The sequence below is a fragment of the Anguilla anguilla genome, chromosome 5 (genome assembly GCF_013347855.1).
Source record: "Anguilla anguilla isolate fAngAng1 chromosome 5, fAngAng1.pri, whole genome shotgun sequence".
In the NCBI taxonomy this organism is placed as follows: Eukaryota; Metazoa; Chordata; class Actinopteri; order Anguilliformes; family Anguillidae; genus Anguilla; species Anguilla anguilla.
The window spans coordinates 26345439-26367350 of record NC_049205.1 but is presented as its reverse complement, the minus strand read 5'-3'; the positions used below and the strand labels follow the sequence as shown (position 1 = coordinate 26367350).

The window sequence follows — 21912 nt, the reverse complement described above, 5'->3', positions numbered from 1 at the left end:
GACTAAGTCACCTACGGAACAACTACCTAGTTACAACCCTAAGCTTACAGTCAATTTAGAAATTAAATTGAGAATACGATTTCTCTCAGCATAATGACGGATTTAAAGACTAAACGAACTCACCCGATATTGTCTTCAAATGGACCGTATTATTTATTTAGACATTGGAAGACTACAGCATAAATTGCGTCTTTTGTTTATATTCAATATTAGTAATTGCAGCGAGAAACTGCAGCTGTAGGTCGTTATGTTATGGTAGCAACGGAACGAAGCGGACTATATATGTATTAGGCTACCGTCATTGTTTCATTATACCAGCGTGTTTTAGCGCGTCTGCACAGAAACCCAGAACCTATCAATTAAATGGTTTAGCTATTTCTCAGCATAATGACAGATTTAAAGACTTAACGAACTCACCCGATACTGTCTTCAAATGGATCCATGCCAAAGAAAAGTAATTATTCATCCTCTCAAAGCTTTACCGTAGCGTATTATTTATTTAGACATTGGCAGAGTACAGCATAAATTGCGTCTTTTGTTTAGGCCTATATTCAATATTAGTAATTGCAGCGAGAAACTGCAGCTGTAGACACAAGATAGGCTGTTATGTTATGGTAGCAACGGAACGAAGCGGACTATATATGTATTACCGTCATTGTTTTATTATACCAGCGTGTTATGTTATGGTAGCAACGGAACGAAGCGGAATATATATGTATTACCGTCATTGTTTTATTATACCAGCGTGTTTTCGCGCGTTTGCACAGAAACCCAGAACCTATCAATTAAATGGTTTAGCTATTTCTCAGCATAATGACAGATTTAAAGACTTAACGAACTCACCCGATACTGTCTTCAAATGGATCCATGCCAAAGAAAAGTAATTATTCATCCTCTCAGAAAGCTTTTACTAAGAAACTTTGGGTAGCCTATCCTAGCATGCACGCTAGGTGGCACTGTCAGACCGTCTCCTCACTGCTAAAAACTAGACCTACGGTGTGGGATTACTTGCGTTGCCATGGTTGTCGCTTGCCGTAAAGAAGTTTACTCGATGTCGTAACCGTTTAGATTTGGAGCCACAGCTCTTCCGCACCCCACCTAATAGAAACGGCCAAATGGTGGGCAAACCATATGGCGGACATAGGTGGTCCCAAAAGCAAAGTTGTAGAGCACATTCAGATGCATCAGTCGATGAAGTTTTGTGTTGATCTGACTGACGGTGTGGGAGTTATGACCTTTTAAACTATGACCCTTTGTTATAGCGCCACCATCTGGCCGACATAGGTGTTTTTTAGTGCCTGGGTAGTGCGGTGCCATAGGAACCCACCTACCAAAATTGGTTGGTCTACAACTTATGGTTGCTGAGCCTCAGACATTTTAGCGGAGAAAACTGCCACGCCCCAACTAAAAAGTCTAAATGGCGGGCAAACAATATGGCGGACAAAGGTGGGGCCAATGGCAAAGTTGTAGAGCATGTTCAGATGCATAGGTCGATGAAGTTTTGTGTTCATCTAACTTATGGTGCCTGAGTAGTGGGGGGCCATAGGAACCCACCTGCCAAATTTGGTTGCTCCAGGACTTATGGGTGCTTGGACCCCTAATAAGGTACAATACTCATTTTGTAACAGTCATAGGCATGAACATCAAGTCCAGTTCACACAGTAAGCATAGGTTAGGTCAGAAAGTTATGGTAAGTCAAACTAGGAGGCATGACGACAAGCTACAGCATCAAGATAACAATACAACTGCAATATACGTGCTGGATAGAGATACAAGTGTATAGAGATACAAGTGATACAATTGCTAGAAGAAAAATATAGAAGGATAAGTGAGAAGGGCAATCCTAAATTTGGTGTGCCCTGCAGAGTAGTGATACTCAGACCAGATATCGTGTGAAGAGATGAATCGGAAAATGGGCAGGGATCGGGTGGTTCATAGAGGAATGGGGAGTTCCTTCCACCACTAGGTGTGCTAGGGTGCTCCGTGGCCGGGATGAGCGAGAACCATTCTCCCGGATGGCAGGGAGTAAAAGTCACCCCGCTACAGTAGAGCAGAGTGGTCGAGCTGGAGTGCAGGGTAGAATTATATCCTGTAGGTAGCGGGGGCTGTCCTGTCGACTGCAATGTAAGCAAGAGAACCTGATCCTGGCAGCGACTGGCAGCCAGTAGAGTGATCCCAGCAGGGGAGTGACATGAGAACTTCGGAAAGCTGAAGGCAAGTCAGCCAGCAGGGTCCTGGAAAAGTTGTTGTGCCTGTAAGGCACAAGCTAGCAGGCTTGCAAGGAGAGAGCTGCAGTAATCTAGATGGGAGATTACCATGGCCTCGACGAGTAGCTGGGTGGAGTATGTGGTCAGGTATGGTTGAATCTTCCGCCTGTACAACATCAGGAGGAATCTGCAAGACCTTGATGTTGCTGTGATGTGCTCCAGCTTAAATAGATCAAAAATATATATATCCATCTTTGAAGCTTCATTTGTTGTCAGGCACACATTAGTAAGCTATAGGCCTGATTGCGCCAATTGTGCGGTCCATCTTACTGCGCCTTTGGCTGGAAACATTTGATTTAAATTACATGAACGTGTACTCAATGCCTCGTGACATAACTGACGCAAGGAAGCAAAGGCAGAATCATTTGAAGAGAAGTTATGATCTGCCTCTAATGGATATACCTTCCAGTCAGCCAAAAAGTAAGCAGACAAGTATGTGAACAATGTCACCCAGGACACAACCACTTCATGTGCACGTAGCACAAGAAAATTCAAGTACAGTATGTTTCCAGCCTATTAGCCGAGCAAGCTAGCTAGCCAATGCCAACATCGCACAGCAAGCGGAAAAAATCCGGGTGAAAAAAGAACAGTTAAAAACAATGCCAAAGGGCGGGCAGAAAAAAAGCAGTGTGGGGGTAGATATAGTTAAGGAGTTCACAACGATGATTCAAGCAGCAGCTTTAACAAATGATTGCGAAGCAATGTACATACGACAGCCACAAGACTTCAAACATGGTACGTTGTATGTGTGCAGGTCTGAAATCCAGTAGCCAGCAGCAAAGAGAGTGCAACTGAATTGTACCTCCGTCCAAACGTCTTTGTGGATGACTGTGTGGACATCTGCTGCATTGATAAAGCCTACGCCCATTCAATATTGTCACTCGCAAAGTATTTACACAGGTTGCCCAGGCACTAACTAAGGTTGAAGCCAAATATGGTGCTGTTGATGCATCCCCCGTCAGCAAACTGCACATCAGGGTAAAGCAGCAGGCTGCTGCTGAGAAAGAGAAATTATCTCTAAGTCAGGAAGTAAGTCAGTAAGACGACGATGGAAGACGGGGGAATGGCATCAACAACTGATATGTAGGGAGATTAATTCAACAACAGGGTATATATAGTCGTCATATTCAATTTAATCAATGAAGTGGTAGCTGGAGAGTCGTGTTATGTCTACATGTGTTACAGTATCACATAATTAAAAGCAATAAATATCTTTATTGCTCCCATTTGACAATTTAATCTTAAAACTTTCCAGACAAATCCAGTGTTGCACCTTCTTAGCATGTTGCATCAAACATGTAGCAGCAGGTGAAAACCATGTGGCACACAGTAGTCCTATGCTTGCCCTGTGCTTGACTGAAAAAGGCAACGTGCCGAAACATTTGTGCATGATTCTGCATTAAAGAAAACAAATTAAAAAATAATGACATTTTTTTGAAGCTTTGTAGCCATTTTTGAGTGTGAACCAATTTCTTTTCAATTGACGATATTTCACAGGTTTCTAGGCACCAAAAAAATTAAAACGGGTGAGTGCTGCGATTTCTCTTGCTATGCTTGCCCAGCTGAAAGCAGCATCTCCTTGGGTGGTCCTGGTATAATCTCCCAATCATACACTATCCTGACAAAAAAAAAAAACTCCGTACTCACCCCCAGCTAAGGAGTACTGAGTATCATACTGGAACTCAACCCCAGCACCAATTCCCTGCTGTCCATTTTGGGCAGGGGTGTGGGGCTGGTCTTTGGGATCCATATGGGGTGGGGTTGTGCTCGGGCCAGGGGCCGGGGCCGTGGTCTGGGCTTGTGCTGGGGCCACAGGCTCTGCTGCAGGCTTCTCCATTGACTGGGTGGGTTGTGTGGTGATGGCATCAATTTCCTGTTGTTACAACAACCAGGAAAAAATGCACAAAAGGTGAGAAAAAAAAATTCTACATGACATGATGGATAGCAAAGGTGTATGTCAATCATAATTACATTTCATTCTGCAATTCAGTGTTCAAACACAACAGAAATATAAAAGCCACATGCAAATGAAAGAAAGGGCAGACTCACAGCCATAAAGTTGGCAAGCGTGCTATCAATGTCGGCAGGCTGGTTTAATTTGGTCTTTGCAGGAGGTAGCTGGGACACCAATTCCTCTTCTTCATCGCTGTCTTCATAGGCTCCTAGCAGGGACAAGCCCTCTGAAAAATAAACCACAATACCGGAGGGTTTTTATTTGATTTCCAACCCTGAAGTCTCAAGATAAAACTAGAATGTAAAGTTTATAAATAAACTTGTGTGGCTGATTCAGCAGCTGTTCAGCTGTTCCCAGAAGATGTACTCATTTTTTGTGCAAGAAATGATAGAGAGAATAACTATAGAACCATAAAGACAAAATGTTATTGATGATTGCATAATTAAGTATATGGTTTTGTTCACGTACCTTATAACGAATGTTCTGTTAACTCATTAAACGGGGGGGGGGGGGGGGGGGGGGTGCAGGGGGATAAGTTCAGAAGAAATAACTAGCTGGCCATGTTGACAAATAAGAGCTTTGTCACATTTTTTAAGTTCAGTTAAGGAGTGTACACAAGGTATGGCTAGTATTTATTGAAACAAAATATAGATACACTTCCAGAAATAAAGAAGCATAGCTATGTTTTAGCCTACTGTGATATTTTGGTAAATGGAGGCTTATGGTGAAATTTGCAGTGCAGGACATAACACAGCTTAACCTTGGCTTAGATTATGTCTTCTGAAATGCACTGCACAGATATTCCACTAACAAAAACTGGTTGAATTATTAAGGCCTCCATTCTCTCTCATTAAGTAATATCAGTTTCAATTCTAAGCTAAACACATAATTTATGATTAGGAGCTAGCTAAACAGCAACATGCGCCAGACTTTCAGTAGGACACTGCAGAATGCTGAGACATATCTTTCCAATTAGCCCACAAAATACAAAGAAACATGTCAACACAACAAGTAACAAGTCCAATTCTGCTCATCACACGCTCATTTCTATGAGTTACCAAATAGCAAATGTATGAAAGGCCAAACAGGTCAAAAACACACAAAAGTGACGTCTGGAGTCACGTGTTTGCGTGCTGACCACACACAGACAACCTGCAAACACCATGTTATAAAACAGAACGTTAACAATGCGTGGTTCCAGGCTTCAGTTTTATGTAACCCTTGAGCAAGGTAGTTAACCAGCATTGCTTCAGTACATATCCAGCTGTACACATGGATGCAATGTAAATGCTATGTAGAAAAAAAATAATAAATTTGTATTTTTTATTCCATTCCCCAAGCCAGAGACAAACTTCTAAAAGTGTCTTGTGTGGATAGAACTTTGACACTTGCAGTCAATACCACAGACACAGCTAGTGAAATTTGCTCGAAGGTAAGCAATATTCTGCCCATTATTAACATTAGATGGCTAACATGTCTATTAGCTGGAGTTAGCAGAGTGATAAAAGCAAATCAAAGTTGATTTATCAAATGCACTGTTAACAATACAGCATATAGGCAGTTGTTAGCTGGCAATGAAAAACTTAACGTTATACTTTGTTTCTATTAAATGAATGTCTGAGTGGTAACCAGGTTTTTTGTGAAGGGGTTAACTTCCATTTCAGTACCTGTAAAATGTTTGTGTTGAGCGAGAGGACAAAAGCGAGAGGACACACATTAGCCGCGTTTCCACCGCAGGAACTATACCCCGGAACTAGGAACCTTTTGAGGAACTCAGTGCGTTTCCACCGCAGGAACTAGGGTCTAAATTTAGTTCTGGGGGCTTTGTTTTACCCCCCAAAACGTTCCTGCTCGGGGGGTAGTACTTTCCGAAAGTACAGGAACCTTTTGGGTGGAGCTTGCAGCGCTGAACATTTCTGATTGGTCGAGTACTCGTAGCATTTGTGTTGTATTTATTTTCCGCCATTACCCGCCATGTTTGAAAATAGGCAGCGGCAAACCAATTTATTTTCATAATAACTTCAAATCAAACTTGTATGTTATGCGGCGCAGTAGCCTACTTTTGGTTATAACCTGTCAACGTCTTGGAATTATAACGTGTGCTCTTCTGTTCTTTTCTTGCTTTAGTATTCGTTTTATAAAATGCTAAGCATTTGTGCTGGGACAGCATATTACGTAGGCTACCAAAACATTCAAACGGATTAATTCGGTTGCTGAATATTTTCTTCCGGATTTTCTTTGTTAGCCCGTTGTAATTGACTCAAAACGTTTGATACAGTTATGTGAGGTATGCGGTAGTTCTGCATAATTAACATTGGTGATACAGTACAAGCAAACTGGAAATCACCTTCCGCACTTTTTATCCGGGTAAAATAACAGGTTAATTCTAGTAATCTTCGCTTTAGCTTTTTCAGACTGCCGTAATTTTACTCAATTTTACTGCCATTTTTCAATTCCACGAAAAGACCGGGAAGACTATGGACTCATTTATGGTGCATGGTTCGCATCTGGAGGGCACACTTCGCTGCTCGGCTAGCAGTAACTTCGAAGGAAAGCAAACGGTGGCTGTACCACTACTAATTTACATTTTCACGCAAGTCCGAGTTTTCGTTCTATTCTTGTCATTTTGCGATTAGCCTATATGGAATTGACAACGAGAAAGTAATAAAACAGCAAATTGTTTACAACGTGTGCATGTTTTCTGCTGTTAATGAATGTGTTTGAGAGGATATATGAAAATCAATAAATACAAAAGTAACCATATATAGTCATTGTTGGTAACCCGTTGTATATAAGTGGAATAAACCCCTCCGGGCTGTCCCGGTTATTAGAAAATAATGTAGGCTACTTCGGTGGTAGTATGGGGTTACAGAAGAAATCATATGACAGATGGACCGACGACAACGTCAGTGGGCTAATTTGCCTAATCTTCGCGGTACTTTAGACCCCGGTGGAAACGCAGACAACCATTGGCTGAAGGAACCTTTTAGTTCCTGGTAAAGTAGTTCCTGGGACTGAAAGTTCCGGGTAATTTTGGTGGAAACGCGGCTATTTATTTATTTTTTTTAATTTTACTATGTTTTACTTTATTACCAAAATACTTCTTATGGCAGCCTAAATCGGCTAAAAAAATAAAGCTGGTTTCGTGTGCAACACATTTTGGTTTCTTTTCGTACTCATACATTAGAACAAGAATGAAAAACAGGATTTGATAAAGATCTGGATTCGGTATACAGAATAAGATTGGTAATCCAAATCGATAAAATCTAAACTATACCAAACCCTACCCTTGAATTTGAGACACTCATTAAACAGAGAAAACATGTTCATTTTTGTAGTGCCATCAGTTTTGTATATTGTCCAATAAGCAAACTCATCTCGATCATGGTTAATATCGAATATCGTGGCGGATGCCCAAACTTTGTCTGTACTGTGTTATTGCGTTATTTACATGGCAGTAACTTGGCAACCCATCTCGCGTCATGGCCCAGAGACGATATTTCAATGAGAAGTGACATGATCAGGTGTTCGAGCCGTCTAGCAAAAAGTATTGCTCCCAGTGCCACTGTCGTATTTAGCCTTTAGTGGCAAATTGGTGGGGTGCAAAACTTTCCTTTGAACTAATCATTGATCTCAAACTGTTTTAATAAATTTTCAGTGATTAACAAGCATGCAAACGATCTGACTAATGATTTTTATAGGTGTTTCAGCAACATGTTTCCTATATGGCGATTTGGTAAGTTACTGTGCTATATGGACAAGACAGTAATATTTTGTGGATGAATCAGGGACAGTTTTCGTCTCTACAGAGTCACTAACTCACATGCTTAGTAGATGACCGGACGACATGTCGCTACTGCGTTTGGCTCCAATTTGTACAACTAGGCGATGCTCACAAACTACACTTCCCAGGCTTTTCACCAAGCCCATGGAGAATAAATGGGTGATGTCACAGTGACTGTGTCCATATTTTTCTAGTCTATGACTCATACTTGGTTAAACATGGTTAAACGCTGTGAATGGGGTTTGTGTAAAACAAGCTCCAGATATTCAGAGCGGAATCAAGGAACAACATTCATACCATTCCCAAAACCAAAATCAAGTAAGACTGGCTGTATCAAAATAATATGAAAGCCTGATACAACAGCAGCATATCTAGGGAAAAACAAGGTTTTATGCCAAAAACTTTATTTTTGGCCATTTTGGGGTTTCAACTAAAGTCTAATTTTCCATAAATTGTTATGTTAAAGTGGGAGTGGAAGTTTTTGCTATCAGATATGTAGGTTGAGCATTTTGGCATACTTTCGGCTGCCTGACTGACATGAATTCATCTATTGCTGTATTTTTTGAAAGATGCAAACATGAACTTGGTGTACTAACATGAAATTATTAGTTTAAGGGTCAAAATCATTTACTCAATTAAATATTACACAAAAAATATATAATTCCTTGCAAAAAAAGAAGGTACTGGCCAAAACTGGCTCAGATTATTAGCTTCAGGAGTACAGCATACGTTTCACACAGTCAGCCACATGGAGCTTACCTGTAGCTTTGACAGCAGGGGTCCTTGTGTCCACATTAGCATCTTGGCAAGCACACCCTTCTCCACCCCCCTCTTGGTCATCTGTAAAGAGACATTCACATTTGAATTCTCAAAATCATAATTATGATATTTTTGTAGGACTGGACTCGCTGCAATGGCTATTTGTGTATGGTGAGCATGCTACCCATACTACATGTATTTAAAGTTCATTGTAATTATTCAAGTGGCAGTACATATCTGCTCTGTATTTTAAGTTTTCTACACAACACAGCAAAGTGTTTACACATCAATTTTGGGGATGTAGTTCTGGGAAATTCTGGGGCCAGGACAAATAACTGACTACATTTGGCTAGAGTTTTAGCACATGATGCCACTTCAGGTTTGGCATTCAGAGTGCCAAACATTGCAAAATAGTGGTAACTTAAAATCACTAGATTCAGGAACCAGTTTTCACTTCTCCAACTTGGAAAACAAATGTTAATTCATTTGCCAAGTATTGTCAGACACCAATTATCCATTAAATTGCCAAATTTGTTGACAGGTTTAAGATACAACAGCATCAACAAAACATTTTATTCGTATAGTACTTCTCAAACAAAGATTTGCAGCAAAGAGTGCTTTACATTACATGCATGGCGGCAGCGTAGTATAGTGCGTAAGGAGTTGGTCTTATAACCTAAAGGTCACAGGTTTGATTCCCTGGTAGGACACTGCCATTTTACCCTTGAGCAAGGTACTTAACCAGCATTGCTTCAGTATATATCCAGCCGTATCATTGGATGCAATGTAAAATGTTGTGTAAAAATTTTTTTTTTAATTTAAAAAAAATTTAAGTTGTGCAAGTCGCTCTGGATAAGAGCATCTGCTAAAATTCCAATGAAGTAATGTGAAAACAGAAATAAAAAATAGAAGAGGCAGAAATAAAACAATTAGAACAACAGCAAAATAAATATATAGCCTACATATAAACACATGTAGCCTACAATTCATTTATTTTGGTGGGCTGCCCAAATAAATCTCCCCCCGCCAAAAAATATTTTTCTGTATTTAGTTGCTTATAAGCAACACACTATACTTTCGTATTCGTTTTTTCTTCTTCTTTTAAACATCAAAATGACTTACAGCCGACTCTCGTTTCGCTGAATGAGCTGGCCCTCCCCTCCCTCTCGTAAAGCACAGCAGGGAGGACTGAGTGCAAACATAAATAGGAGCACCTCATCTGAGACAGGTAACAAAATATTTTAAGTTTTTCAAAATCAATATAATATCTTGTTATGTACCGTTTCTTCAAAAGAATGTGTCCTCAGCCCTAACGAAGACTGAAGTTAACAACATTATTTGGATTAATGTTAGCAAGCACCATTGTCCACCCACAGCTAGTGTTAGTTTATATAGATAAGGAAAACAATAACTTTTCACTTTTGACAGAGATTAGTATAAAAATAATTCTTTAGAGGAGGATGAGGGAGAAACATCAGCACAGATAGGTTGCCATAACATTGCTGTTATAGTAACAGGTACAGTTAACAGTTAGGCCTACTTACTTTAAAGGTGCAGTATGTAGAATTTAGTGGCATCTAGCGGAACGGACTTGGCAGAAATGGAATATAACATTCATAAGTAGGCTATGTTTTAATTAGTGTACAATTCCATGAAAATACGAATCGGTGTTTTCGTTACCTTAGAATGAGCCCTTTATACCTACAGTGCCTTCAGAAAGTATTCAGACCCCTTCACTTTTTCCACATTTTGTTACGTTACAGCCTTATTATAAAATTGATTAAATTCATTTTTATTCTCATCAATCTACACACAGTACCCCATAATGACAAAGTGAAAACAGGTTTTTAGAAATTTTTGCAAATGTATTAAAAATAAAACACTGAAATATTACATTAACATAAGTATTCAGACCCTTTACTCAGTACTTTGTTGAGGCACCTTTGGCATTGATTATAGCCTCGAGTCTTCTTGGGTATGATGCTACAAGCTTGGCACACCTGTATTTGGGGTATTTCTCCCATTCTTCTCTGCAGATCCCCTCAAGCTCTGTCAGGTTGGATGGGAAGTGTTGCTGCACAGCTATTTTCAGGTCTCTCCAGAGATGTTAGATTGGGTTCAAGTCCTGGCTCTGCCTGGGCCACTCAAGGACATTCACAGACTTGTCCCGAAGCGACTCCTGCGTTGTCTTGGCTGTGTGCTTAGGGTCATTGTCCTGTTGGAAGGTGAACCTTCACCCCAGTCTGAGGTCCTGGGCGCTCTGCCGCAGGTTTTCATCAAGGATCTCTCTGTAATTTGCTCCGTTCATCTTTCCCTTGATCCTGACTAGTCTCCCAGTTCCTGCCGCTGAAAAACATCCCCACAGCATAATGCTGCCACCACCATGCTTCACCATAGGGATGGTATTGGCCAAGTGATGAACGGTGCCTGGTTTCCTCTAGACGTGACGCTTGTCATTGTGGCCAAAGAGATCAATCTTGGTTTCATCAGACCGGAGAATCTTGTTTCTCATGTTCTGAGAGTTCTTCAGGTGCCTTTTGCCAAACTCCAAGTGGAATGACGTGCCTTCTACGGAGGAGTGGCTTCTGTCTGGCCACTCTACCATAAAGGCCTGATTGGTGGAGTGCTGCAGAGATGGTCATCCTTCTGGAAGGTTCTCCCATCTCCACAGAGGAACTCTGGAGCTCTGTCAGAGTGGCTATCGGGTTCTTGATCACCTCCCTGACCAAGGCCTTTCTCCCCCGATTGCTCAGTTTGGCCAGCGCTAGGAAGAGTCCTGGTGGTTCCATACTTCTTCCATTTAAGAATGATGGACTCCACTGTGTTCTTCGGGACCTTCAATGCTGCAGAAAGTTTTTTGTACCCTTCCCCAGATCTGTACCTCGACACAATCCTGTCTCGGAGGTCTATGGACAATTCCTTTGACTTCATGACTTGGTTTTTGCTCTGACATGCACTGTCAACTGTGGGACCTTATATAGACAGGTGTGTGCCTCTCAAAATCATGTCCAATCAATTGAATTTACCACAGGTGGACTCCAATCCAGTTGTAAAATCATCTCAAGTATGATCAATGGAAACAGGATGTACCTGAGCTCAATTCTGAGTGTCATAGCAAAGGGTCTGTATACTTATGTAAATGTGATATTTCAGTTTTTTATTTTTAATAAATTTGCAAAAATTTCTAAAAACCATTTTTTGCTTTGTCATGATAGGGTATTGTGTGTAGATTGATGAGAATAAAAATGAATTTAATCCATTTTATAATAAGGCTGTAACGTAACAAAATGTGGAAAAAGTGAAGGGGTCTGAATACTTTCCGAAGGCACTGTACATAGGGAGCGGGTCCTCTTCCACGAAGGCCGCCATGTTGCACCGCCATGTTTCTACAGTAAGCCCAGAACGGACAAACGGCTCTAGAAAGGGCCTTTCGTGTTTTTTTCTTTCGCATTTCTAGTTTGGGTGGGTGAAGAGACTGAATCATATATTGTCTTGGACAATCCGTTTGTGAAATAACATGCATTTGAGACCTGATACCTTCCAAAATAGCTGTGCGTAATACCACGTGTTGTTTATGGTGTTGTCACCATTATAGTACAGTCTGGCTTGATTGACAATTCATTTATTCAGTAGGTGTGAGTATAAGCTTCCTAACAATGTATATCATGTCTAATTTTGCTTTTGGAATAGCGTTTTTATAGGTCAGCGTAACCGAAAATGTTCTTATCATCGCATTCACTTACGCATTCACTCTGTGGTAATGGAACTGGAACGGAGTGTAAATCGCGAAATGCGCATGCGTGGAACACCAGAGCGACGCGGACCCTCAATTGTAGTATGAATGGAACCGGGTGCGCGTCCGCACGACTGGTACAAATCTGCAGTGGACGCGGAACGCGCAAAGTATGAAGCAGCCTTTATAGTACAGTTGTCACTGGTTTCAGTTGACGCAGTTGCCTCTGCGGCGGCAGTTCTGCCGGCCAGCAGGAAATGCATGCAGGGTTCTGACAGTAGGGGGCAGCAGTGTGTAATTTTTCCTCATAAGGACAGCTTCCACCATTCTGCATTGTACTTGAAGTTACGCCGGGTTGTATTTCGGGGTGATTCGCAATCTTAAAATGAGCTTAGCTCTGTGATTTTAAGATAACATTTGTATTTGGGAAAAATAAAGCCCTAATACCAGCTGATATTGGGCTGGTAACAGCATAGAAGCCATTCAAATATTTTTATGGATCTGGTAACTCTAAGAATTATTAACAGTTTGCAACATGAAACTCGTAAGACCCTAATAGGGACGTCAAACCCGTTTTGGTGATTTTTCAGCAAACAAACTGCTTATTTTTCACAATGTCATAATTGCTACTCAAATAGCAACATATAAATACCGTATCAGAAAATAACAGCTGTTTTCTTTAATACGATTTAATACAAACCGAAGTCAATTGGGTCATTATAAAAAAATCTAACCTTTTTGTTATAATAAAAACCGAACATAATACCATAAACTTTAAAATCGAGAGCTAGTTCAGTTTCTGTAATTCTGTTTAAAATCAGTCAGTAACACGAATAACCAATTGATTCTCGTTTTTTGATTTAGGTTTTAAAAATGAATATTGAACACCCATTAATTTCTTGTTTTTAATTTCTGTTCCTGAAACAAAAAACAATTGGCCAAAAAGTACACAGATCCTCTCATTACTTGCCGAGGGAAGCAGCTAATTTTTTAACATCGTGTTAAAGGAAACAACTATTTTCTTATGTTCTGGAAAGTCAGCTATTTATATATTATTATTTGATTATACTGTAGCATTTATGCCATTATGGATTTAAAAAACTCTGTTTTCTGAAAAATCGGTTTGACCCACTAGGGATATGCATCATCGTACACTAACAGCAGGTTGGGAACTGGGAATCGAAAAAACGTCTCTATTTCACCCGAATTAGAAATACCGCCGGTTGTATGCCTCCGCCAACCAGTAGTCAGTTTGGATATAAAATGTCATAATTTCATCAAGGCTTCATGCATGTGATAATTCATTCCTTCCCTGGTTCCTTTTCCTGGCTAGATCAATGACTCTTCACATATTATAATTTCTAGTCACCCAAGGTTACTTTTGAATGGCTCTCGGCACCTAAATCTCAGGGGAGACCTTGCATTTGAAAGGGAACAGCTTAAGTACAATCTCTAAACAATGGTGTCTAGCCAGGAGGAAAGGCTTCATGCACTCCTTCCCTGATTCCTTTTCCTGGCTAGATTGACCATTTGGATATAAAGTGTCATCACTTCATCATTTTATCCTATTAGACATATGGGTGTGAAAAAATCCTGTGTATCGAAAAAACGTACTGAAAACAGCTGACGGTTCGTACCGAAAATGAAAACAGGCGAACCGCGGTTCATATAGGCTATTAGCACATTATTTTACTTTAATTGAATTTAGTTTTCCATTTTAAAAAGTATAGACAGCATTTTCCCACAGAATATTAAAAATGAAAAATGAAAAAACAGTGAAGGTCAAGGTCATGGTTGTAAATAGGTGGCCAAGCAACTACCTGTTAGGAATGGAAATGTATGAAATTTGTCATTCAGTGAAATGGATTTCGTTATTCAGCGAAATAACTTCGCCAAAATGTCATCGATGTTGCTGAATGACTCCATGGATTTAGCTTACTTTTCTCTGATGTCAATTGATTTCTTTAGCATATTATGCAATTTGTACCACTTAATACACTATGCTGAATTATTTTTTTCCATTTTTAAATATTTTTAAACATTTTAACAGATGCCTTCGACAAACAAAGAGAGGTGTGCACGCTACCGTGCAAAGATGAGGGCAGATCCTGTTGCAAGGGAAGAGAGGCTAACAAGGAAAAGGGCCAGATATACCATGTATAAGTAGCCACAATCAGTATAGGGCCTGCCAGGGGCATGGCTAGAAATTGTGGGCCCCATAAAAGGGTATTATATTGGGCCGCCCCTCCTATATGATACAATATATCAATGATACAATATTTTTGAGGGCCCCTGTCTCTTCAGGGGCCCTTGGAATCATCCTAGGTCCCCCCGGCCCCTCTTATGGCTCCCCTGGGGACTGCCATATGTACAACCCTGTATTTTGGTCCAAATGCACAGAGCAGAGTACCACTACATAACTGCATTGGGTGCATAATTTACAATAAAGATGAAGAATGATCACTACTATTACCGCTATAAATGAATGAATGGATGGATAGATAGATAAATAAATAAACAGATACATGTTGTTATTGATTTGTAGCTATCAACGGAGAAAGCAAGATGGACGTCATTCAATTGCATAGCTCAAAATGAAAACAGGTTCAGAGGCTCACCTGTTTATATGAAATTGAAACTATGTTTGTACGTACCTTGTTATATGCAGCTTAAAGTTACAGAAAAGCAGGATTTTTTTTTATTGTCATTCAATTGCATAGATCAAAATGAAGAGGTTCAGAGATGGTGAGTCTGTTTATGACAATCATTTCAAGTTTTTAACGTTTCAACGAATTGATGTTCTGAGACTCCAATGTATTGTGAAATCCGCAAAATCATCTGCTTTTTAAATGTCATTAAACCATTCACAGTTCAACAAATATGGGAGATGTGTATCTTTATATTTAGGCCTACACCTCCCATTTATGAAAGTGTAGGCTTACACAACTATTGATAGTTATATTACAGATAATTCTGTCCTAAATGACAATGTGTCATTCAGAAAAACAAAATCCGTCACAGGATAACATAGTCATAATTAGTTGAAAAATATAAAACATTTAATTGCTTTACCACAACACTCATGATGAAACTTAACTTTAACAAAGAAATTGATTTTTGGGAAATTCTCTCTCATTAACTTTTTATAAGAATTGCATTGGAAAATTGCTACCATATTGGAGACAGTAACAGTAAAATGCTAAATATTTCATATAGCCTATAGGTTTTAAGATTTACTTTTCTTAATAGGTATTATTTTTAAATAGTGTGACATTGACAGTGTCACTATGCATTATTATGACATTATTATGAAATTGATTTTATTTGTAAAAATAAAATATGTTGCTGAATGACATTTTGGAGGCATGACATCTGATCAAACACAAAAAAATTACCTAATTTGCTGTTTTTCTTGACTATGTCGTAACACTTAAGCCGCGTTTCCACCAAATTACCCAGAACTTTTAGTCCCAGGAACTACTTTTCAAGGAACTAAAAGGTTCCTTCAGCCCATGGTTGTCTGCGTTTCCACCGCGGTCTAAAGTCCCGCGAAGATCAGGCAAATTCGCCCACTGACGTATGAAAAAACGATGTTGTCGTCGGTCCATCTGTCCTATGATTTCTTCTGTAACCCCATACTACCACCGAAGTAGCCTACATTATTTTCTAATAACCGGGACAGCCCAGAGGGGTTTATTCCACTTATATACAACGGGTTACCAACAATGATTATATATGGTTACTTTTGTATTATTTTTTTTTATCGATTTAATCACCTGCAATTGAAATATTCTTCTGCAGCCGTTTGGGCTTATTTTACCGTTGTCAAGGAAAACTGTCGTTGGTAGTTGAACTTGGACCGTTGTTATGCAACAAATAGGATATAACAGGCCAATAGTCAGATTGTAACTGTTTTATATATCCTCTCAAACACATTCATTATGTTTTTATGCGAACATTCGCTTTCATGTCTTGACATCCGAAGCGACCGAATGCATTCACATTTATATGTATAACTGGCAACAACATCAGAAAACATGCACACGTTGTAAACAATTTGCTGTTTGATTACTTTCTCATGGTCAATTCCATATCGCAAATCACAAAATGACAAGAATAGAACGAAAACTCGGACTTGAAAATTTAAATTAGTAGTGGTACAGCCACCGTTTGCTTTCCTTCGAAGTTACTGCTAGCCGAGCAGCGAAGTGTGCCCTCCAGATGTGAACCATGCACCATAAATTAGTCCATAGTCTTCCTGGTCTTTTTGTGGAATTGAAGAATGGCAGAGTAAAATTACGGCAGTCTGAAAAAGCTAAAGGGACGATTACTAGAATTAACCTGTTATTTTACCCTGACAAAAAGTGCGGAAGGTGATTTCCAGTTTGCTTTTACTGTATCACCAATGTGAATTACGCAGAACTACCGCATACCTCACATAACTGTATCAAACGTTTTGAGTCAATTACAACGGGCTAACAAAGAAAATCCGGAAGAGAATATTCAGCAACCGAATTAATCCGTTTGAATGTTTTGGTACGTAATATGCGGTCCCAGCACGAATGCTTTTTATAAAAAAAATTTATAAAACAAATACTAAAGCAAGAAAAGAACAGAAGAGCACACGTTATAGGCTAATTCCAAGACGTTGGCAGGCTATAACCAAAACTAGGCTACTGCGCCGCATAACATACAAGTTTGATTTGAAGTTATTATGAAAATAAATTGGTTTGCGGCTGCATATTTTTAAACATGGCGGCTGAAAACAAACAAAAAAATGCTGCGAGTACTCGACCAATCAGAAATGTTCAGCGCTGCAAGCTCCACCCAAAAGGTTCCTGTACTTTCGGAAAGTACTACCCCCCGAGCAGGAACTTTTTGGGGGGTAAAATAAAGCCCCCGGAACTAAATTTAGACCCTAGTTCCTGCGGTGGAAACGCACTGAGTTCCTCAAAAGGTTCCTAGTTCCGGGGTAAAGTTCCTGCGGTGGAAACGCGGCTTTAGGTGGGATGTCGTAACACTTAGATGGGATGTCATAACACATATATGGCCCGGCGTGTATGTACAGCTGCAGCGCTTCCATGCTGTAACTAAAAAAGGCGTCACAGTAGTGTTGTCATGACTGTTGTCATGATACCAAAATTTGGACTTCCATACCGATACCAGGTTTAGTATTACGATACTCGATACTGAAACAATATTGATTCAATACTGAGTACCTAACAATACAATTCTTAGTTTATTAAAAACCTGGTTTATTAACAACCTTTAAGTTGAAGCCTGTTCAACATATTAATAAGCATAGGCCTATAGTGTTACAACACTAAACAATAGAAAAATATATTAAATATATTTCAAAAATTAAACAATTGTAAAGTAAATTATCTGTAAACAGGTCTTTCACTTTAAGATAGATCTAAAAACAGTAGGCCTATATTTCAATAACAATACAGCATCTTCCTATAATAAAATATTTACAAATTAGAACAGCTATTGCTACTGAAGTGAACTGAGTCTAAGCTAGAATGCACAAGCGTGCGTCACCTCACTTGCCAACCTTAGATGCTACTGCCATCTTGCAAAGATTCTGACAAATTACACTTTCCATCCTCTAAATCAGTAATGCGGGAGATAAATTTCCCTGGCTTTTACATTTGACTCAAAACTACTGAACTTCGGAATATTCTAATACCGAACCGTTTCTTTTTTTCTTTCTTTTTTTTTTTTTTTTTTTTTTTTAAGTACCGAGAAAGTGCTGAAGTTTTGGTATACCGTGCAACACTACGTCAGACACATATTCCAAATCCATTGCTCAGCTTAGCAGAGAATGCACATTTCAGAGTGCCTCAAAGACAGATAGAATAATAACACATAAATACACATTTCAAATAATAAATATGACATTGAGAAAAAACGAAACAAAAGACGAAATATAAACTCGCAACCTGCGTGCTGCTCGCAGAGTAGCCTACCGTATTATTCATTTAGACACTGGCATATAAGAAAATTCTCGGTTACGCTGACCGATAAAACGCTATTCCAAAAGCAAAATCAGACATGTTATACATCGTTAGGAAGCTTATACTCTCACCTACTGAATAAATTAATTGTCAATCAAGCCACATTTTACTAAAAAGGGCGACAACGCCGTAAGCAACAGGAGTGGTATTACGCACAGCTATTCTTGAAGGTAGCCGAACCAGGCGTCACAAATGCGCGTATATTTCACAAACGGATTGTCCAAGACAATATATGACCACTCGGTCGCAAAAGGGACATCTCTACGTGTAAAACCAATGGTAAGATTGTATATTTATTCAATGTTTAGTCCCAGATATTGACTGTAGAATGACATGGTATAATTTTTAAAAATGTTAGTCTCGCTTATTTCGTTATTCAGTGAGCAGCGGTTTCACTGCTGTATTGGCATATTGTAGGGCTAATGTCGGGTTTATCTTGTTGCTACGGAATATTGCATTTGGCAGACGCTCTTATCCAGAGCGACGTACAACAAAGTGTATAATCATAATCAGAAACAAGTGTGTCGAAAACCCTAGAGAGAAGTACCGTTCCAAGTGCAGGGAACAACCGCATAGTTCAACATGGACCCAGTTCAAGGTTAAACTGATTAACACTAACACAAACAAGAACAGCAACAACGCAGTCTATGCAAAAATACACGCAATAGTTAAGACAAGTGCATTAACTAAGTCACCTACGAAACAGCTACCTAGTTACAACCCTAAGCTTATGTTGAGAATACGATTTCTCTCAGTATAATGACAAATTTAAAGACTAAACGAACTCACCTGATATTGTCTTCAAATGGATCCATGCCAAAGAAAAGTAATGATTCATCCTCTCAAAGCTTTTACTAACAAACTTTTAGTAGCAAAAAACGAAATATCAACTTGCCATCATGCTACCTGCTTCCTACGCTCAGAGTACCGTATTATTTATTTAGACATTGGCAGAGTACAGCATAAATTGCGTCTTTTGTTTAGGCCTATATTCAATATTAGTAATTGCAGCGAGAAACTGCAGCTGTAGACACAAGATAGTTTGTTATGTTATGGTAGCAACGGAACGAAGTGGACTATATATGTATTGCCATCATTGTTTCATTATACCAGCGTGTGTTCGCGCGTTTGCACAGAAACTCAGAACCTACCATAAAAATGGCTCAGCATAATTCACTGTCAACTGCCCCCGTTCTGACTGGTGTTGATAAACTGGGGCAGATGAAAAACTATCTGAAAGTGAGTCATTGATCCGGTTGGCCCACATCCTAAAATTTTTTAAATGCATGGTTCTTCCAACGTTTCATGCATAGAATATACAATGAGCTCCATAATGTTTGGGACACATTAAAAGTTTGTTTGCGGCTCCAGAGAAAGTTTTCACGAGCCACTGCTTATACACAGGGGTTAAACTGGGATAAGACAGAGAGCCCATAGCTACAGCACTTTTTTGCAGGTTGCTGGCAAGATATAATCACACCATCTCGGTTTCCATTCTGACCTACTATAATTTGTCATTTTAAATAAAAATTACTCCAAGAACTTCTGTTGTGATGTGTGACAGATCTTTCTCACATTCACAATAGAGAATCAGTTGGCTACAACCAGAGCCAGTTAGGCTACAGGAATGCCAAGAAGATTACTGTTATGAATGAAAAGATATAAGCTAGGACAAAAAACAATAACAAGCAAGCTAGCTAATGTTAGCAACAGTAAGAAACAGTTTTCACAATGTGTTTCTCCTGGTCAGTTCATCAATCTCTTGCCTTGCTCGATATCCTTTGACTGCGCATCCAGTTGCTGTCTAAAAATTGCACAGGGCCCAACGGTAAGGTTTTTTTTTCTCCACTTGCCCCATCAGACAAGTGGTAAAGAAATCCACTTGCCCACACAAAATTTCTACTTGCCCAAATATTAGAGTAGCGCTGTACCACAGGAAACCAACATAAAACACAAAAAAAGCTTTGGTTAAAAAAAACTTTGTTTGAGAAAAACTTTATTTTACGGAAGTGGCCGTCAAAGCCTCGGCAAAAGCGTTCATTTCATGCCCCCTCTTGCATGTGTTACATGAGTCTACGTGCCCTCCTGGAGCAATAGCAAGTGTTTGAATGTTGAAAATGGCAGGTCTTGCTTGATAATGTGATATGCTGTTCTTATTATTTTTGCCATCTTGGAATTGGCTTCCTGATTCACACGCCGTATGTGAATGTCCATGAGCCCTGTCCCTGGATTATCGGCTCTTTTCTTGGCTGTTACATAAGCCAGGTGTGGTAATGAGCTGCCGTGGCTTTTGATGCTGTCAATTCGGTAGCTATTTGTACCAATATAAAAAGCACTGCTTTTGTCCGCCCTGGTCAGAAAAAGTCTGCACACAGTGAAGTACATTGCAGGTATAGCCGCATCATTTTCAAGCCAAGTATATGGCATTTTCCACAAATTAAGAAACTCTCGTTTCCTTTTATGGTTTTCGTAGGTGCATTTTGGATTGTCCATTCTGTTTCGTTGTACTCTTCTGACTGTGTGACAGACTCTGTACTCCTTCCCGCCAGTAGCCTTTAGCAACATTCTATTGTACTTTGATTGGTTAATTTTTGTTGTTCCTATGTTAGTGTTGTTGTTACAAAGTAACCAACTGATGTTTTGCTCCCCACGGGATTTTCACGAGAGAGATGGAGCAGCTACGCTAGCCTTTTTTTTAGCGGTTGTATTTCACTGTCCGATCGGGCATGTCAGTGATGGGTTCAACTAGCCCGACGCATGTTTTTAGTTGTCCTGGGCAATCGGGCAGTCCTTATTGTCGGACCATGTTGCAGTCAAATAACGTCAAATTTTCAACAGCGGTTCTACTGACGTTGCTATAACAACTCAGTGATGCCCCTCCATGTTTCAGACCACTTCTTTCTTTCTCCCTCTCCTACTAGCTCCCCCACAACTCTAACAGCTCATCCCTGTAAATTTCAGGAGAAATCTCTCTACTCTGTCACAATCCTCCCTCATCTCCACTGCTCTCTCTACACTTCCTCCTCCTGCTTCTTTCTCTACAATGCCAGTTGACCTTGCTACCTCCACCCTCAACTCATGCCTCTCCCAGTCCCTCGACTCACTTTGTCCTCGTCTCCAAACCAGCACACTCTTCACCCCCCTGCCCATGGCTGACTGAGTCACTACACTACAGCAGAACATCACTGCAGGCTGCAGAGAGAAAGCGAGGAAATCCAGATCCTCTGATGACCTGACAGCATATCAAACCCTGCTGACAACTTTCACATCTGCCCTCACATCAGCTAAAACCTATTTTTTCCAATAAAAGATCAGTGTATGCATCTCTGATCCACGTAAACTATTGTCCACCTTCTCTTCCCTCCTCATTCCTCCTCCACCCCCATCTCCCTCTT

General features: G+C 39.9%; 1 protein-coding gene across 4 annotated transcripts in view; it reads right to left on the bottom strand.

The window, feature by feature from the left end:
- Positions 1 to 21912, bottom strand: part of fnbp4 (formin binding protein 4) — a 145616-nt gene that overhangs the window by 107526 nt on the left and 16178 nt on the right. For all 4 annotated transcript variants that reach the window (XM_035417758.1, XM_035417756.1, XM_035417759.1 and 1 more), the window contains exons 2-4: positions 8765 to 8845; positions 4317 to 4447; positions 3915 to 4140 (exon numbers count right to left, since the gene is read on the bottom strand). In XM_035417758.1, the coding sequence (XP_035273649.1) occupies positions 3915 to 4140; positions 4317 to 4447; positions 8765 to 8845 (438 nt within the window). The remainder of the gene's footprint in view (positions 1 to 3914; positions 4141 to 4316; positions 4448 to 8764; positions 8846 to 21912) is intronic.